General features: G+C 48.6%; 1 protein-coding gene across 2 annotated transcripts in view; it reads left to right on the top strand.

Annotated features, from left to right (window-relative positions):
* SMG5 (SMG5 nonsense mediated mRNA decay factor) overlaps positions 1-19,555 on the top strand; it is a 30,526-nt gene that overhangs the window by 381 nt on the left and 10,590 nt on the right. Inside the window, exons 2-12 of one of the 2 annotated variants that reach the window (XM_041397214.1) lie at positions 5,677-5,775; positions 6,279-6,402; positions 7,031-7,187; positions 10,014-10,103; positions 11,384-11,473; positions 12,439-12,517; positions 13,074-13,199; positions 13,621-13,689; positions 15,562-15,770; positions 15,890-16,027; positions 17,060-17,761. In XM_041397214.1, coding sequence (XP_041253148.1) covers positions 5,677-5,775; positions 6,279-6,402; positions 7,031-7,187; positions 10,014-10,103; positions 11,384-11,473; positions 12,439-12,517; positions 13,074-13,199; positions 13,621-13,689; positions 15,562-15,770; positions 15,890-16,027; positions 17,060-17,761 — 1,883 coding nt within the window. The remainder of the gene's footprint in view (positions 1-5,676; positions 5,776-6,278; positions 6,403-7,030; positions 7,188-10,013; positions 10,104-11,383; positions 11,474-12,438; positions 12,518-13,073; positions 13,200-13,620; positions 13,690-15,561; positions 15,771-15,889; positions 16,028-17,059; positions 17,762-19,555) is intronic. The other variant, XM_041397215.1, reaches the window with a different exon arrangement.

Genomic DNA, 19,555 nt, shown 5'->3' with positions numbered 1-19,555 from the left:
AGCAGAGGGAGAATGGGGCTGGGCAGGGTCCGGGGGTGACGGGAGGGAAGGGGATTGGGGCGGGAGAGGTTGGGCGAGGCTGGGGAGGACCAGGGTGAAGGAGTTGGCGGGATGCAGGGAAGATGGAAGGAAAAGAGATGGGGGAGTTGTCAGGGAAGGATTCGGGGGACTGGGGAAGGAGATGGTGGAATTGAGGTAACAGCAGGGATGGACGGGGTGGGGGGCTCTTGAATTCAGGGGAGACTCGGGGAACGAGGGCAGAGGGGATTGGAGGGATGCTCAGAGAAGATGGGGAAAGGAGATGATGGAATTTAGGGAAGATTGAAGTGAAGTCCTGGGGAAATGCAGGGAAAGGATGCAGTGCAAAGGGAGAGGAGAAGGAGGAGGTTTAGGGAAGACCAGGGAAAGGGAATGTGGTGAAGGGAGTTGTTTGAGATCCAGAGGGGATAAGTAATACATGGAGGGGTTCCACTGGGGAAAAGGAGTCTGGTGGCTCCAGGGCAGATGAATCAGACCAAGGGACTGTTGGAGGACCAGGCAAGATGGGAGAATGGAGAGATCGGGGAAGGAGATAGGTGGGAGAGCAGGAAGGGGGTCAGGGGTAAGGGGACACCCAGGATGATGAGTAAGGACATGGGAGGTGGAAAAAGGAGTTCTGTGGGATTCAGGGAGAATGATGGGGGCTGAGTGGAAAGGAGTTGTTGGGATACAGTGGGGTAAGGATGAGGTGTGGGGTCATCCAGGGGTTGGAGAGGGTGTCCCTGGCTTTGGCAGTAGGCAGGGATTACGTGAGAAGTGCTGGAGAAGAGGGTGTGATGAGCAGGAGTGTGAGCCAGGGCACTTTCCTGCTGTGTGGAGGGCAGGACAGCTGCAGATCTTTCCAGTTAAGCACTCCCTGGGACTCTGGTCCCACATTTCCACACCATTGGAAATGGCATCAGAGAACAGGACTGGGGCACTCCTGCTGGCCTTGGTGAGCTCAGGCCCCCTCTGCTCCTGACTTGTTTTGTGAGGGCAGCCCAGAAATTGTTCCCTTCTGGCTCAGGTTCTCTGTCAGTACAACAGATCCACAGGAGTTCTAGCAGCAGCTCTGGGTCTCAAAGATGACCAGAGTGATGGAGACAAGAGATGAATTTTCCATTTATTTTTGTCTTGATGACATTGGCTGTGTCCTTGCACCTCGTGGGGCCTCGCTGCCCCCCTACAGCAGGGCAGGGTTTTGCCTCCTGCTGGGGCACTGGCAGGATCTGTGCCCGGGAATCCCCACCAGGAACTGCAGGTTTGGGTGGTGGTTATTTATCTGTTTCCACAATATGCTCAGTGCAAGCACATTGCTGCACTTTGGAGGTTCAGTGGGTTGCTTTTCGTGGTGTGAGATCAGAAGTGGGGCTCAACGTGATGAAGATTTGGGCTGCATGATCCTGCCTGGAGCACCTCGGGCTGGGCAGCTCTGTGTGTGCTGCTGTCACCCTGAGACACCTGCAGTGATCTCCACCACGTCAGCTGGAGGCTGAGCTGGAGCAGCAGAGCGCTGTGCCTGCCCAGGGAGCGTGGGACAGGCCTGGAGAGGGTGTGCAGGATGTGTGTGCTTCTGCCTGCAAAACAGAACGTGTTTTGTTGAAACCATCCTTGTCGTGGTTCGAGACCTGTTCTGCTTTGTTTTCCTGGTGCTGCTCAGCTCATCTGTCAGGTGGAACCTCAGGTTCTGCTGCAGCCGGCAGGAGAACGGCCTGTGGCCAGATGAGGGATTGTCATCTTTGCAAGGGAGGGCTTTTCTGTTTGAATGTTTGTAACAGAATAAGATGTGTGCTTGCTCCAGAGCGTTTTTACAGCAGAAAAAGAACCACCCTCCTCCTGCAGGGACAGCTCTTCTTCAGCGGGGAGGAAGCATTGTGATTTTAGCACAGGATTTATAGTACCTGCAGTGGCCACAAATTTCCATCTCTGTAGCTGACAGTTCTCTGAGCAGGCTCCCACCTTAACAGTCTCCTGTCAGTTCTTCTCTGCTTCAGCCTGAAGTGGGAGTTTCCTGCCCTCCAAGCAGCCCGTTGTGTGCTGACTGTGGCCTGAGAGCTCATGACTGTCACACTAAGTGGCGCCTTTGAGTCACAGATGTGTGAATGCCACAGTCCCAGCTCTAAACTGCGATCCCATGGGATCAGCCTGTTGTCAGCTTGTGGGAGCTGAGCTCGGGTCTCCAAGGTCCTTGGAGTGTCCTTTAAGAAATGAGGGTGCCCATTGCTGCTCACAGGGTACTCTTTGATCTTTTCCAAGTCTTCCTAGATAGTTTCACCTTGGAACGCGGCAGCTGCATTATCATGGGTGTGCTTTTACAATGCTTGTTGTGGAGGAAGGTGACCAGGTTTATTTTGCAGGTTTCTGGGTAACCATTAGCTCATGGACTCAGTGCTGCTGTTCCTGTGTGGAGCCTGTTCCAGGCAGTGTGATTTGTGGACTGACACATGCCAGAGTAGAGCTAAATGGCTTGCAGGTCTTTTCTCTTAATAATGTCTTACTCCTTAGACACTATGGTTCTTAGTGATGTCCTAAATAAAGAAACAGAGGGGACAAATAATTGTCCCTGCTGTCCTGCTCCATCCCAGACTGTTAATCACATGGAGGAAAAGGGACAGATCAGTGTCTGCATGGCCCAAGAGGACTTGGCATTGGCCTGTTTCCACCCTGCTTGGCACCATGTGCTGTATTTGTTTCTTTTAATAGACTGGCATCTGATGTGCCTCCTTTGTGGCTCTGATATGCTGTCTGAAAACTGTTTAAACACAGCAGGTAGAAAAATAGGTCCTGGGACAGGATTTAGGCTCTTAACTGCAAAGGAAAGTTCAACCCGTGGTCTTGGCCTGTGAGGGCACAGATGCTAAAGTGCACTTCCAGCAGTGTATGGTCCACAGCACCTGTGTTGGTGTTTCCCAGCGTTTCTGGAGAGAGGCTGGCTCCTGTCCCTTTTGTCCTCATCAAGTTCTCTTTCCTCAGCACCACAGATGTGGGATCCTGGCAGGGAATTGCCAGCTGTCACAGATACTGCTTTACTCCTGCCTCCTTCTCTTCCAGCAGCACCATAGGGCCTGTGTGGATGTGGACAAGGAGTGTTTCAGCTGGGGCTCCCTTTGGGGTGATGAACCACATCCCAGTGTGTCAGCCTTGCTGCTCTCTGGTCATGAGCTCTGTTTCTTTACAAACACTGAAAGAACAGCACAAATACCAAGTGTGTGCATGTGCCCATCCATGGGCTGTTGTAGAAAATTAGGTTGTGTGGCAGATGCCCTCTGGACCACCTTGAGGGGAAGGTGATATCCTTCTGTCCCCAGAGGGAAACTTTTCTGTACTTCTCATTTGGCAGGCCACTGGGATCATTTCCCACACTGGATGTCATGGACACGTGCACTTGTTTCAGATGCACACAGCTGAGATTTGTTGCTCACAGAATGTTATTTTACAGCTGCTTTACTGCCTATGTCAGGAATCAACGATTGTAGTTTTCCTGTAGTTCTCTCTGGGAATCAAATGAACCAGCAGTTCCTCTTTCCTCTGGCCACCTTTTGCAGAGGAAGCCAGTCAGCTCCTGGTGTGCTGGAAGGGAGTTTGAGAGCCACAGCTAGGACAGCAGTCCCAGGCTGCAGTAAGGAGATGTGCATTGCCTGTGCTTTGTGGGGTTCTCTTGTGGGGAAGCTAAACTGGGGGGCTTTTAGGATTGTCCCAACCCCAATATGAGCTTGCGTGGATGCTGCACACTCAGTGCCTGTTACCTGCAAACCAAAATGTATTTTACTTGATTCTTTCCTTGCTATGAGGGATGAGGCTGTCAGAGTTTGCAGACCCCCTTCAGGCCAGAAAGAGGGCAGTGAGCAGGAGGGGCTGGATGTCAAGAATGTAACAGGATTTTTTGTGTGATTCTTACTATCTCCTTGATTTTCTTCATGATTATTCAGTAAGAAGTTGATTCGAGTCTATGGTGTTCTGCTCTCCCAAGGCATTGCATGAGATGCTTCTATTCCCCACACTTGCCTTTTCCTGTCAGTTTCTGTTGTTCCTGGAAACAAGTGAGATTTCTTTACCTTGAGTGAGAGGCTTTCTGTGGAATAGCAGGAGATGGGATATTTTCTCTGTGACTCTGAAATGTCCTGGGGCTTTTTTCAGGGAGGTTCCTTTGGGTGTAGTGAATTTGCAAAGAGAGATTTGCCTTGCTGGGAAGGTGCTGGCATAGGAAACTGTTGGTTACTTTGCAGTGACATCTTAGTTTTCAAGGAAGTGGTGGTGGTTTGAGCCTCCCAGAACATGGGCTTGCAGACTTTGGTTTGGGGGTGCCCTGTGCTCTGTTTGTCCACCATCAGGGCAGGAGTAGTAGGCTCAGTCACTGTGTGGTGCTGTGAGTGTGATGGGGGAGTTCCAACCTGCAGGTGATGGGGATTTTGGGAGGTGGTGCAGACTGGCTGCAGCACCTCTGCTCTGCTTGGCAGAAGTTTGCTCTGGTCCTGCCTTCTTTTGTGTTCACAGTACATTGTGATTGTCTTCAGCTCCTTGCTCCAACAGCTCTTGGTGGGACAGGAATTGGAGCAAGTGAGGAGTGACAATGGGTGGGGTAGACATGAAGCTGAGGGGGAGAACAAGGACCACAGGGGTTTGGTAGCTGATGGCTTGGGAGGTGTTCTGCTGAAGGAAGATCTGGGGAAACTTAACTTCAGGAGTGGGTTTGGTGACCTCAGATACAGAGCAAAGGCAGAGGCTGGAGGTGACCTCTTGTGTGGGAAGGGTTGACAGTTATTGTGCTTTATTGAGCTGTCCCTGAGCTTCAGCACTAATGGAGCTGAAAGTTTGTTTCACTGCAGAGTTCAGAATTGTGGTGTGATTTGTTCACAGCTACAAACTTTTCAGTGCTTGAGATTTACACACAGTGTGGGGTTCTTCCTCCAGGAGGAGGGTCTTGGGCAATGATTCACCAAAGTACTTTTTTGCATGGCTCAGAGGTTTGGAGGTTGCTTGCTCTGTCTTTTGACTGGCTTTCAGGGGAGAAAACCTTGGAACAAATTTCCTCTTTTAGACTGGGTTTGAGTATCTGTTACCTGTCACTGAGGGAACTTTAGGGGTTCAACCAGTGAATCCCTGTAACGAAGATGAGGAAGTTCTGGCAAATGAGAGACTTGTGTTGCATTCTTTTGTAGGCAGATTGGTAAGAAAACAGGAGTTGGTGGAGGTTTGAATCTTACACCATTAAAACTTGTCCCATCAAAACAGTAGTTTTTAGAATTCAATCTTTTTTTTTTTTAATCACAGAGTTTAAGATATTTAAATTAATCTGAGTGTAGGTATAGCAGGTTTAATTGCTGAGGTTGCCAGTGTGTCCAGAGATATTTCTGATGTTGCTGCTGTAAAAATAATTGACATATTTGATCAGACAGACAGTGGTAAGTGGTGATTAAACCACTGTTCTGCAGAAAAATGCCTATAATGTGTGTAACTCTGCTTTTTTCTGTGTTCCATAACCTTCTTCAAGTAGAGTGCAAAAAGGAGATTAGTGACTGTGGTGTAGTGGTACAGGGCAGTGTGCTGACAGTGGAACTAAACAGGCCACTAACAGTGGTTCTTTGCAGACACCTCTGATCTTCAGTGATCCCAGGTGAGCATCTCTCCTGACACTCTTGGTTCTGTGTTCTCTTGCAGGGCAGTGGTTGAGGCCGTGCACCGGCTGGATCTCATCCTTGGCAATAAGGCAGCTTATCAGGATGTGTTCAAGCCAGAGAACATCAGCTTGAGGAACAAGTAAGTTGGGCAGCATGCTTGTGTTTTGTGTTGGGCTGGGGAAAATCCCTGTGAAGCAGAAGCTGGGTTTCAGACCTGTATTTGAGCAATGCAATCCATGGCTTTCCTGGGTATCATTGATACATTGTCTTTGTGCTGGCCAGTTCTTTCCTTGTAATAAAAACTGTGGGGCAGAAGTTTCCTACATGTGTGTAAAATCTTTTATCAGGGGTTGGGTTTGCTGAGCAAGGAGGATTATTTGTACTAATTTTTTAAGCTGTCAAGCCAATTCTTGTCATTATTGCACTTCAGGAAGTCACTGATGGCCAGCTGAGCCCAGAGGGCACTGCTTTAAGTACGTGGCTTTTCCTGGTGCTCGTGTGGGAGTGAGCCAGGCTGTACCATCACCAGATGGCCTGGCTCAAGATTGTAATGGATTCAGATTTTCCTCTTCTGTGCTTCTGTAGTGGCAGCTGTGTTTGAGGCTGCAGGAGCTCACTGAGAATGCTCTGCTCTCTTTCCAGGCTGCGGGAGCTGTGCGTGAAGCTGATGTTCCTGCATCCAGTGGATTATGGAAGAAAAGCAGAAGAACTGCTCTGGAGAAAGGTTTACTATGAAGTTATCCAGCTCATTAAAACAAATAAAAAGGCAGGTATCTATGGCTCTGGCATGAGAAGGTCTCTAGCTGTGCAGTGGATGAGGCAAAGTTTAAAGCTTCATTTGCTTGAAGAAGCTGTGGTCTGAGTCCAGGATGGGGAGCTGGGCACTCTCAAATTCCAGAGCACCTGCCCTGTGCCTTTGTCTGGCAGTGGGCAGTTAAGCACTAACGTGCTGTTGAGAGACCTCCCATTGCAGAGGGCATTTCAAGAGAATTTGCTTATTTTTTGTGTTCTCCTCTTCATAAGACAGATCTCTTCAGGCAGAGTGATTGTTTTAAGAGGCTTTATCACTGCTGGTTGTTTTTATAAGAGTTGATCACTGGAAGGTCCTCAGTTCTCTCTGATGCCATGAGCTCTCCTGGCTTTCCAGGGGTCTGGGTGCATTTAAGGTGCTCTAACTTGATACTTTGATGTTATTGATTTGTTTTCACAAGTATTTCTCCTTGATGTTGACCCTTAGTAAATACTACTAGGGGGTGCACTGTTGAGCAGGAGGAGGTACAGAGCTGTGCAAAACCATTTACAGCTGAGCTACCACTGTCTTGCTTCACACTCAGTACAGCTAAGCCTAAACTGTGCCCTGGGCTGCATTAACGTGCTGCTTTTCCTTCTCCCAGCACATCCACAGCCGCAGCACCCTGGAGTGTGCGTACAGGACTCACCTGGTGGCTGGCATAGGATTCTACCAGCACCTCCTGCTCTACATCCAGTCCCATTACCAGCTGGAGTTGCAGTGCTGCATCGACTGGACACACGTGACAGACCCTCTGATAGGTTTGTGCTCAAGGTGTTTGGTTCATGGGCAAGGCTGAATCCCCCACAGGTGACTTCCCCTTGCACTAGTCCATCTTTGTTTCAGCATTCAAGGGAAATTGGTTTTTTCCCTGATTAGTAAGGTCTCTGTTTAGAACAGACTGTCCTGCTTTCTTTTCCATGGCACTTTTTTTTTTTTTAATAATACTAAATTAGGGAAGGAAGAAGGGTTTCTAATAGAAAGAAAACAGTGTGAGAAAATTCTTTAGTAAAAGTATCTGGTGATGGCAGATTTTTATGGAAAACTGAAGAGCACTGCTGGCTGTATAGAATGTTTTAAAAGCTTAGTTAAAGCAGTCAAACAGGGGAATAGATTATTGAAATCAACAGATTTCTGTCAGTACATCCTATTCACTAGACAAAAGACTCTTCCTCTTTTGGTGCCTCTTTTGTCTGTGCTCTCTTCACTGTGTGGCTTCTGAATCTTGGACTGAGAGCACATAGTTCATGTTAGCTGGCCCTGTGACCTCTGCATGGCCTTAGGTGCAAGGAAATCTGAGGTGTTGTATCTGTTAGAGGAGGAAGAATAAGAGTATTTACAGTCCTGAAACAGCTCAACACTGCCTGTGCACTCACATCCTAGATTGTCCTCAGGGTACATGTTTCTGTTGTGGGGGTGTCCAGGTGAGAAATGGAGCCTTTGTTTTGTGAGCTGTATTAGCAAAGGTTTAACTGATGTGCTTAAAGTTGGCAGGTGATAGGGCTGCTGCACCTGGCTAAGGGCAGTTAGTGTGTCTTCAGTAAAAGAAGATTTAACTTGTTGGGATCCTACTCTTAGTTCTGAGAAATTATGGTATCACTATTGGCTTCAAAATGTTAGTGTAGAAGGCAGATGTTCTTGGCAAGTGTTGCTTTTAGAAATGTATCTCAGTACTGCAGAATTAATAAATCCTCACTATGCACATTCCAGGTGGGTTTATACCCTGAGGGGTGATTGCTTATGAAAGGCTCCCCTTGTTCAGGTTTCCTGGTGTGTTTGGGCCCTTCATTTAAAAGGATGCTGCAGGTGAGCAGGTAACTGGAGAGTAGAGATGTAACTTTTGCCTATCCACAAAAGATCTGAAAGGATCTCATATAAACCACACATGGGGGTGGGCACAGCTTTATGGTTATGTGAATTGGGAGCAAGAGGATTCAGAGCCAAAAAAGGGAGGGTGAGTCCAGCAGTGTATGTGGTCAGAGATTGAAGGCTGTGTGTTGGAACAGTGTGGCTTTACAGCACCTGTTGGTAAGTGGGAACAGCTCCTCACTGGTCACTGCAGCCTCCAGATTTCATGTCCACCCTTTTAGCTTCAGTCAGGAGGGAAGCAGAGTGTAGACTGGATTGGTCTTCAAAATCTTCTTTGGGATTCCTGCTTGAGGGAGCTGTCTTTTCCAGAAGGTGTGAGTCCTTGGCAGCAGGAGGACTGAGGCCAGCCTGAGGCCAGCCTGGTGGCCCAGCAGCAGTGGGTGCTCTCTGGAGGGGAGGTGCAGGCACAGCAGCCTTTGCCTCCTGGTCTCTGGCTGAGCTGTGGCCTGGATGTGCTCTGCCCAGGAGCTGAGTCACGTTTGATGACTTCAGTTAGTTGAGATCAGCTGGCTGCAGCCTTCCTCTGTTGCTCTTGACACTTTCCACTGCCTGAATTGCTCTTTTTTTATAAGTTTAGTATAGAATAGACAAGATTATTTCAGTGAGAAGGGACCTATGATTGTCCAGTCCAACTGCCTGAGCAATTCAGGGCTGACCAGGAGTCAAAACATGTTGTCAAGGACATTGTCCAAATGCCTCTTAAACACTGACAGGTCTGGGGCATTGGCCAGCTCTCTAGGAAACCCATTCCAGGGTGTGGCCACCCTCCAGTAAGGAGAGGCTTCCTTGTGTCCAATCTAAACCTCCTTTGATGCATCTTTGAACCATTTCCATGTGTCCTATCACTGGATGCCTTTAGGAGACCATCACATTCCCCTCCTCAGGAAGCTGCAGAGGGCAATGAGGTATCCCCCAGCCTCCTTTTCTCCAACTTGGACAAGCCTGAAGTCTGTGGCCTCTCTTCCCAGGCTGTGCCTTCCAGCCCTGTCACCAGCTCAGTTGCCCTTCTGAACCCACTGCAAAGGCATTGCTGTCCAGAGGCAGTTCTCCCTAACTGACTCTGCCTGCCCTGGCTACAGCACAGATTTCTGTCCTAGTTTTTCCTTGTTTAACTTTTTTCCTTTTTGGCTGGTCAGTACCAAGTCTACATCTTGGTCATGAGACAATGAGTTTGTTTCTGTTTTCATTGCTGGAGAGGGTCTGTCCCCGTTGTGTGTTGGCGCCCAGTGCCAGTGCTCAGAGTTTGTTCTGGCTTCCAGGGGTGTGTGCCTGCTCCCATGAAGGCCTCATTAGCCGTGCTAATGAAATCTGAACAAGTATAACTTGTGTTCAGTGCTGTGTTAATGTGATCACACAATCATATAGACAGGAATTGGCCTTTGTCCTCTCACATGAGGGCAGATGGAGCCAGGTCTCTGTGGCAGACATTATAGACATGGTGACAGTATTTTATTTCAGTGACTGTTGGTGGTGTGCCCCATCACAAGGGAATCCAGGGGGGAGTGGATGAACAGCAGAGTCTGGAAGTATTTTTCTGCATTTATTTTCCACATTTTGACAAGAGTGATCCAGTGCTGCTCTACAAGATGGCACAGCTGGCAGTGAGGTCTGACCATGGGGGATTTGCTTTGGGTGTCTTGGGCAGAGGCATGGGTGGCTTTGGTGTCTAATCAGCAGCCTCCACCCAGTGCTCTGAGTGATTCTGTGTTTGCTTGTAGGCTGCAAGAAGCCCGTGTCTGCATCAGAGAAGGAGATGGAGTGGGCACAGATGGCCTGTCACCGATGTCTGGTTTATCTGGGAGATCTGGGTAAGGACAGCATTGCCTCTCAGGGCAGCCTTAAAAATGGCAAAAAGATGCTGCCTTGTACCCACCGTGTGAGGCTGTTGCTGTTGGGCACCAGCCAAGGTTATTTGCAGATTCTGTTTCCTGGCACCTTTGTCACAGACTGGGATAAGCTGAAACCCTCATGTAGCTGAACTGCTACAAGTTGCAGGAGCTTTGTATTTGGTCAGGTAGATGAGGAATTCACTGCTGCTAAGCTGCTGTAGCCATGACTGTGAGAGTGGAAGCATTTGCTTTTATTTACATTGTTTTGACAGTATGAGGGATCAAAGACAGTTCAGTTCAGACTGCTTAGCTGGGACTTACAAAGCCACTTCCATCAGCACCAGTGGGACTGAAAATCAGATTTAGGCAATATTGTGCATCAGTCCAGAGTTTTGCCTTTGCAAAGCCCCAGTGTCATTGTGCTTGGCTGTGTGGCATCCTTGTTATAGCAGGCATGACTGTCCCGCAGTCACGACCTCCTGAAGTGTGTGGTAAGTGTGTCAGCTTCTTGATAGTGAACATGTGGGAGTAAAGGCAGGGAGAAAGCAGCTGTGTGGAGAGCAGCTCTTGGAAGTGTGGTGCAGGTACATGTGTCTGATGCTGCTGCCTCCAAGCTGGTGAAGGCTGTTTGGCATTAGTGTTGCATATGAATCAGCCTAAGAATGGCATTGCAAATAAATGTCTTGAGGGGGTAGTAGGAATGACTTAACCTCAGTGGTGGGAGAGAAATGTGCTCACCTTTTAACGGTGCTGTCACCTAAGGTTTCCAAAATACCTACATTTGTCAAAAAAAAAGAAAAAAAGAGGGAGAAAATAAATGAATAAAGTTCAGTCTAGCCATAGTCAGGTATTTTATTAAGTCAGCTGACTTGATTTCACATTCTGCTGTTCTAGAATATAGTCTGAGGTACAGGAAAATGGAACACAGCTCTGAGTTACTTCAAGGATAGATGACTCAGCACTTAACACATGGAGCAGAAGAACATTTTCCTTTTGTTCGTGTGATGCTGCAAGAGTGGCAGGCTCTGCCCTTGGCTGGAAAGGGCAGGAGTTGTGGTGTGAGCAGGTGAAAGAAAAGTGGTTCAGACAGGCCTGGCAAACCCTGTGTGTTGCAGTGTTTGCCAAGAGCAGTTCTTTGGTGGATTTGTTCACTTGGCCAGTATTTCAAGTTTTGTGGTATTGTTAATAGGGAAGCTGTGCTGCTGTGCAGCAGATGCTGCCTTTGGGTTTGTGATGCATGCTGTGTGGTTTCCTTTCAGCTCGCTATCAGAATGAGCTGGCAGGTGTGGACACGGAGCTGCTGGCCGAGCGATTTTACTATCAAGCCCTTTCTGTTGCACCACAAGTTGGTGAGTGACTTCCCATGAGTTTGTAGTTGTTAAAATCATGTTGCTGCAACATAAGAACAATGTAGTGCTACACTGGTTAGGTTTATACCTGCAGCTGAGAGAGGATTGGTTTTATCCTCTGGTTAAAGTTGCTTCCTTCGAGAACTTACTTTGCTGGGATTTTAGATTTTTTTAATTTGATTTTCTCTGTCTCTGCTGGGAGGTTTTCAGGTGATTTTTCTTTTGCTGGCAAGCCAAACAGAAGTTAAAGCCAGGATGTTCTTTGCCAGTGACATCACCATACTCATCTGAGAACCTCTGAGAAGCTCAGACTTCTCTGACTCTGGTGATGCTGTACCTCTGGGCTAAGCACAGATCCAGCTCTCCATTGCCAGGAGCAGAGCATTGTCAGTCACCTTCCCCTTTTACCCATGGAAAAAAAAAATCTCATGTGCTGCTTCCTCCTTCAGAGGTGCCTCCTTCTGGGAACACATCAGTGCTGGAGTAGAGTGTGTGTCATACCTTAAAGTGTGTGATTCCGGCCAGTTGTCTTCTACATGCTGTCTTTGCAGAGTTCTCACTGAACTGTTTGAAAGGCTGGTCCCAGATAAAAGTGGCAAAAGTTTCTGCACCACAGGAGCTGCAATAGAGCTCTCAGATGCTGATAAGGTGATGTCTGTGTCAGGAAATATGGAGTCAAGGCCACACCACTGTTAATACAAAGGAGGAGGCCTTGTTTGCTCTTCTCTCTTACACAGATGACTGGCACAAGGTGGAGAGGATCTAAAAGCTCTGTGAAATTGAAAACAGACCCTGGATGGTGGAAGGATTGAGTAGTCCAGACCTTTGTACTACAGCTTTACTACTCTTTGTGTCTCCTGGCTTTCCTCCTGTGTGGAAATGTAGTGAAAGGGAAAAGATCTATTTTCTAGCCAGGGCCATTGGAGAATTCAAGTAAATTCCATTGCCCCTCTCCTTCCTGACAGGAATGCCCTTCAACCAACTGGGGACACTGGCAGGGAGCAAGTACTACAATGTGGAAGCGACCTACTGCTACTTACGCTGGTGAGTTCCTGCAGATCTGCATGTCCTGAGCAGGGAGGCCATGCACTGCTGCTGTGGGTGCCAGATCCTCTCCTCCTTGCTTTGAGCTTGGCACTGATTTTGGCAAATGAATTTCAGTGGAAGGGAAAGAGATGAGTTTGGTTTGCCCTTGAGTAGGACTGGTAGTAATGAGAGCGAGCCTTGGTCAACCCAAACCATTGTGCTGGTTACTAATCACCTGTGCAGGGCTGCACCTGGAGGGCTTTGCCCAAGCAAAGAGAGCCAGGCTGGAAGTGGGTTGGAGGTGCTGAGGGAAGCACCCTGTGGTGTGAACTGGATGGAATTCCTGGCTTGAAGGCACTGATTTGAGAATATGTGTAACCAGGGCAGGTGGAAACTGTGAGGCAACTGAAGTGCAGTTGGCAGCCATTGGTGGGAATTTAGTTGCCCAGCATGTTCAGACAGCAGCACTGGGTACCTGTGCTCACCTGAATAACTTGCTAGTGAGTTAAAGCCCTGAAGTATGAGCAGCCTTGTGGAGAAGTAACTTTGGCTGTGTCCTGTGTTGGTGCTTTAGCATCCAGTCTGAAGTGTCCTTCGAGGGTGCCTATGGGAACCTGAAGCGGCTGTATGACAAAGCAGCCAAGATGTATCATCAGCTGAAGAAATGTGAGACAAGGAAGTTGTCCCCAAGCAAGAAACGGTAAGAAGGGAAGGAAAAGGAAAGGTGCAGGCTGAGAGTTTGCAGTGTATCCTCTGGGTTGAGAGTGATGTCTGTGTGGGAAGTGGAGCTGGTAGATGGGCAATTTCAGCATGGTGACTGCTCCCAAATTTTGAGAGCCCCACTCTAGATCCCGGTCTTCTGTCTTGGGTCATAATTTCAGGAGAAAAGCTAAGTGCTGGCCAGAGGTAGAGTTTGCATTGAAAGATTTTCTCACTCTTCCCTGGAGTTGGGGCATATTGGTGAAAGTTGGCAGTGTATAAACTGTCTTCTTTCTCTCCAGTTTCCTCAGAATGGACTTTTCAGTTAAGACCTGACTTAGCTGTTAATAGAGCTCTGTCAGCCCAGCCCATGTCTGTGATAGGGCACCTGCTTTACAGTGTTTTCTCCTCCATCTTTTTAGAGGAAAAGACATTAAGAGGTTGCTGGTGAGCTTCATGTACCTGCAGAGTCTTTTGCAGCCAAAGAGCAGGTAAGGTTATGCTAGATTTTATCTTCTATTGACAACTGACAGTAGCAGGCACTCAGAATTGGAAAGGATGGTTTCCTGTAGGATAACAGTGCCTGTACTGAGGCTTTCTGCCAAAAGGCCTGAGACTTTGGACTATCCATGCATGGAGCATGAAGATTGTGTTTCCAGGGGAGGCTGAAATACCAAAGGGTTAAAAATACCAAAGGGTTAAAATACCAAAGGGACTTCAGACAAGTCCTTGGTGACTTATCTAAATCAAGCCAGCCTGAGTATGTGCTGAGCTCTGGGCCTTGCAGCTGTCTCTGTGCTGTGCCTTTGGTGTTTGCTTACCCATGCAGTCATCAGATGCTTTTTCCTGCCAAGCCCTGCATTCAGGCTGATGGGGTAGCAAAGAGTTGCTGTCCACACTTGTGTGGGCTGTTCAGTGCACTTGGAAGTCTGTAACCAAGCACCTTGTTCAAAGAAACACCAGAACCTGGTTGTGTTGGAATAAATGGGAAGCTTTGTGTAGCTGTGTGATTTTGGGCTTTTAGATTTTTTAATTGGATTTTCTCTGTCTCTGCTGGGAGGTTTTCAGGGGATGTTAAATAAACCTCTTACTGCTTGAAACAGAACAGGTGTTTTAAAGGGCTTAGATACAAGCTGCTGTTAAATTCATTGTGGAATGGTTTAGGTTGGAAGGGACCTTTTGGGGGTCTGGTACTTCCCCAAAATAGTGTTCACTGTGAAAGTAGATGCAGATGTGAAGTTGGATGAGCTTGCTCAGAGTCTCATCACACTGAGTTTTGACTGGATCCAAGGACAGAAACCCCACACCTTTCTGGTCCCCTTTCCAGTGTTTGACCACCTTCAACATAGAATTTTTTTCTCCTTGCATCTAATCTCATTTTTCTTTTCTGTAGTGTGTACCCATAATTTCTCTTCTTTTTGCTCTGCACCACTAAGGAGAGTCTTACTCAGTCCTCTGTAATCACCTGTTTGGCATCTGGAAACAGAAGACACCCCCCCATGCCTTCTGTCTTTCAGGGTGAACAAACTCGATTCTCTTTGCTTCTTCTCATACATCATATTCTCTGTTCCTCTGCTGGACTAAATCCACTTTGTCAGTGTGTTTTGGTTTGGTGGCTTTTTGTCCTGTGGACCCAAAGACCAGATGCAGTGCTCCAGATGCCACCTTGTGAGTGCTGGAAAGGGAGAGCACATCCTCAACCTGCTGGCTCTGCCCCTGTTCATGCAGCCCAGTATGGATTGACTTTCCAACACTGCCTTATACTGAGGTGGAACTACAAGGCTCCTCTAATATCCACTCAACATGTATTTAGAACATAAAAAATTTGGGAATTACTTCAACTTCCCAAGCACACTTTCCCTGAAAAGGCTTTGCTGGAAATTTCACAAGCAGGTCTGTTTTGTAACTAGGAGGCTCCCATAGCCCATTGGATTGATCTCATGGATACTTCCTTTGAAGGACTGAATAGCTGTGGAGGATTTTGGAATATTCTGGGCTGCAGGAGAGATATGGAAGGAGGAAAAACTGACTCCTGTGTGTGTGGCAGTGTAACACTTTTCACTGAGCAGTGCATCTAGAACTTTTGCTCCCTTTAGCATTTAAGTGCCTTGTGTATTTTAATGGCCACTGCTGAGCTCCCAGGGGAAAATTAATCTGGTTTTTGGTGAACCATCTCTAGGTATTGTTTGTCTTTAGTTAAGCAGCTTTAAAGAGGAAAACATAATCTGATTAATGTCACTTACTTCCCTGGTGCTTCATCATGCCTAGTGCTGAAGGACAGTTTTGGTTCAGTTTCTGGGCAGACATGCCGGGAACATGAGTCTTGAGTTAATAATTCTTATTTATTTTTCACTCTTTTTAAGCTCTTTGGATTCTGAGCTGACGTCTCTCTGCCAGTCTGTGCTGGAGGATTTCAACCTGTGCTTATTCTACCTGCCCTCTCCTCCTAACCTGAGCTCAACTAGTGAAGATGAAGAAGAGTATGAGAGTGGTTACTCCTTCCTCCCTGATCTCCTGATCTTTCGCATGGTGATCATCTGCCTTATGAGCGTTCACAGCCTCAAGAGGGCAGGTAACCAGTGCTTTGTTTGGAAATTTCCTGGTGAGCATCCAGCAGCAGTTAGGCTGGGGATGCTGTCTGAACTGGTGCAGTGCTCACCTCCTCCATCTCACTGTGCTGTCTGCTTGCAGGTTCCAAGCAGTACAGTGCAGCCATTGCCTTCACGCTGGCCCTGTTCTCTCACCTGATAAATCACGTCAATATTCGCCTCCAGGCTGAGCTAGAAGAAGGGGAAAATCCTGTCCCAGCCTTTCAGAGTGATGGCACAGGTAAGGGAACAGAGATGGCAGCACCTGGGTCTCCCAGGTTGCTTGCCTACAGGGCTGTCTTTCCCCTTTCTCCCCTTTTGTCCCTGGGCATGGGTTTTGTAGTGTGTATTGAGGTGTATTGATCTTTTACTTCGGATCTGGAATCCCCAAAGGTGATTGATGTGCTGAGTTGTCTCCACTTGGATGCTCTTTCTGATTGTCTGAATCACCACAGGATGGACATGTTGCTTTCTTTGTAAGGAATTGCTTTCTGTATCTCTTGGCAGCTCATTCATCATCTGTTTATCCCAGTCTGAGATTTTATTCTGTCTCTTGTTTGCTGTTGTTTACTGGCTGCTTTCCTCCTCCACTGAGGGGATGATCTCGGGTGAGACACCTGGGCTGAGGGAGGCAGAAGGGGGCAGAGTGGGGCTGAAGGAGACAGGCCCTCTCAGCATACCTCACTTCTGCTCAGGCAAGGCTGGCTCTTGAATTGCTGGGGGGGTTTATTGGGCAGTGACTCAAACTGCTAAACCTTTCCCCTGCAAACAGTCCATTGGCAATACCTCACTGAATGCAGGGTGAGGGAATTCCTGGTAAAAGCAGCAATGAATGACCCCTCCTCTGCAGGTTTGGAAGCTGTCACAGTGATCCAGGGCTGCTAGAAAGGCTCCATGCATGTTGGTCAGGAAAGGGATTGGGTCAGGCCAGTGTAGTTACAGAGCACATGTCCCTGCCCTGCTCAGTGGGTCACTCAGCTCTGACTGCAGACAGCTGGGGAAGAGAGTTAGAATTCAGCTGTGTTCTATTCTGGTTTAGCAGCCTTGAGCACTGAGGCTGCCTGGTAGCAGAGTGGCCCAGCTTGAGCAGTAGGAATCCCAGCTTCCCAGGTGCTTTTAGAAAGTGAATCTGTCTTTGGGGGTTGCTTATTCTATGGTGCAAGGCACTGATGGAAGTGATGGCTGACATTTACAGCCCTGCTTCCCTGGACTGGCCAGCAGCTGCCTGTGGAACACACTGTGACTTTAACTTACATTCTCCCTGTAAATGCAGATGACCAGGAGCCACGGGAGCCTGTGAACTCAATTGAGAAGGAAGCTGAAGCTGAGTTGGCCAATCATCAGCCCAGCGAGGAGCAGCGGAAGAACGACTGCAAGAAAAGCAAGAAGTACTCCCGTCTGTCCTGTCTGCGCCGCCGCCGCCACCCCCAGAAGGTGGATGAGAGCGACCTGAGTGAGGGCTTTGACTCTGACTCCAGCCAGAGCTCCATCAAGGGCAGTGATGGCTCAGACAGTGGTTCAGAGAAGAGTGATGAGGAAGCAGAAGCTGCTTTTGATGTGGAGACAGACTCCGACATGAACAGCCAAGAATCTCGGTCTGACTTGGAGGACATGGAGGATGAACCCGGTGAGGAAGGAAGCAGCCAAGGCAAAAGTGGGCCCAAAGAGGCCTTAAAAAACTGTGTGGATAGCAGTGGGCTGGGGGACTCCAAGGGCCCAGGCATCTCTAAAACTGAAGCTGTGGATCCAGCAGTCAATGGGCCAGCTTCCCTGAGCACTAATGATGCAAGCATAGCCAGTAATCTCCAGGCCATGTCCACCCAGCTGTTCCAGACCAAACGCTGCTTTCGCTTGGCTCCCACGTTCAGCAACATCCTCCTGAAACCCAACAGTGAACCACCTGCCTTGAAGGATGGCATAGAGAGCAAGCCATGTGTCAATGGAGATCTGGAGAAGCCCAGCTTGGCAGAGCAAGGTAAGGGCCTTGTTATTGCAATTATGTGTAGAAAACTGCAAACTATAGCAGTCTGCTTGCTAAATTCACCATTTCCCATGGTGCAAGCTCTCCTTTGGCTAGGTCTGGAGGATCAGGGTGCCCAAGTAGTGGGCAGGCTGTGGGTTGGACATTTCCTTACAGAGAGCTTTACTTTTACTGTCCAGCATGCAGGAATATGTGCACTGAGCAAAGGGAACACGTGTGGCCAACCAGAACAGCTACTATTCTGCAGGCTAAATGCTGAGCAGCTGTGATAATCACAGGCTCACAGGCTAGTTTGTTTGGAAGGGACTTTAAAGCCCATGTCATTTCATCCTTCTTGCACTAGGCTGCTCCAAACTGCATCCAACCTGGCCTTAAACACTTCAGGAATGAGGCAGCCACAGCTTCTCTTGGCACCCTGTGCCAGAGCTTCACTACCCTCACAGGGAACAATTTCTTCCTAATACCACATCTCAATTTACCTTCCTTCAGTTTAAAGCCATTCCCGCTTGTGCCATCCAGGACTTTTACAAAGTCCCTCACCAGCTCTCTTGGAGCCCCTTTAGGCAGTGGAAGGAGCTCTGAGGTTTCCCTGGAGCCTTTGCTTCTCTAATCTGAACACCCCCAGCTCTCCCAGGCTGTCTCCAGAGCAGAGGGGCTGCAGCCCCTGGATCATCTCTGTGGCCTCCCCTGGACTCACTCCAGCAGCTCCTTGTCCTCCCTGTGCTGGGACCCCAGAGCTGGAGGGAGCTCTGCAGGGGAGGGTCTCAGCAGAGCAGAGGGGCAGAATCCCCCCCATCACACACTGCCCACGCTGCTGGGGATGAGCCCAGGGCAGTGTTGGCTTTCTGGGCCCGGTGCACGTTGCCATGGCTTGTTGAGCTTCTTGTCAATCCATGCCCCACATCCTTCCCAGGGCTGCTCTCCATCCATTCTCCCCCAGCCTGTGTTTGTGCTTGGGGTTGCCCCAATACAGGTGCAACATTTCTCCTTGCCCATGCTATTCCTTCTGGGGTTGGCACAGACCCCAGAAGGAATTTCCAGCCTGTTCCTCTGGTGCCATCCCTCCCCTCCAACCTGTGACCCCCCACACAACGCAGTGTTGTCAGCAAGCTGGCTGAGGGTGCACTTCATCTCACTGCCTGTGCCACCAGCAAAGATGTTAAAATGTGCTGGTCCCAGCCCCTGAGGATGCCCCTTGTCACTGCTCTCCACTTGGACATTGAGTTGTTGGCTACAGCTCTTTACCCATGACTATCCAGCCAAGTCTTTGTCCATTAAGTGGCCTGTCCATCAAATCCATGTCTGTCCAGTTAAGAGACAAGGATGTTGTGCAGGACAGTGTCAAACGCTCTGCACAAACCCAGGTGGATGAGATCACTTGCTCTTCCCTCATCCTCCACTGCTTTAACCCATTGTGGAAGGCAAATGAATTTTTCAGGCATGATTTGCTATAGTGAAGCCATTTTGGCTCCAGAGGATGATTCCAGCAGGTATTAAAAATTGCATCTTCCTTTTTCCCTTTGTGAAATATCTAATCAGACACTTACTATTGCTTCTGGTGAAAGGGCAGATGGGGGACAGGAAGCTGTCCATGAGATGACAGATCATCAGCCCCATGCTCATGTAGAAGTTTGTGTGGAAGATGTGACCCAGGTGCATGTGAGAGGTGTTGAGGGCCCCTCTGTGACCCCCCCCAGATGTGCCTCACTGACTGTTGCATGCTGAACCCCTGGAGATGTGCAGCAGGTGGAGCTGCCATGTCTTCATTACCGCTCAGCTTACACAACT

Source organism: Onychostruthus taczanowskii, unplaced genomic scaffold (genome assembly GCF_017590055.1).
Source record: "Onychostruthus taczanowskii isolate IOZ18803 unplaced genomic scaffold, ASM1759005v1 scaffold138, whole genome shotgun sequence".
Lineage (NCBI taxonomy): Eukaryota > Metazoa > Chordata > Aves > Passeriformes > Passeridae > Onychostruthus > Onychostruthus taczanowskii.
Note: the sequence above shows the minus strand (reverse complement) of the source record. Positions and strands in the feature narration are given on the sequence as shown.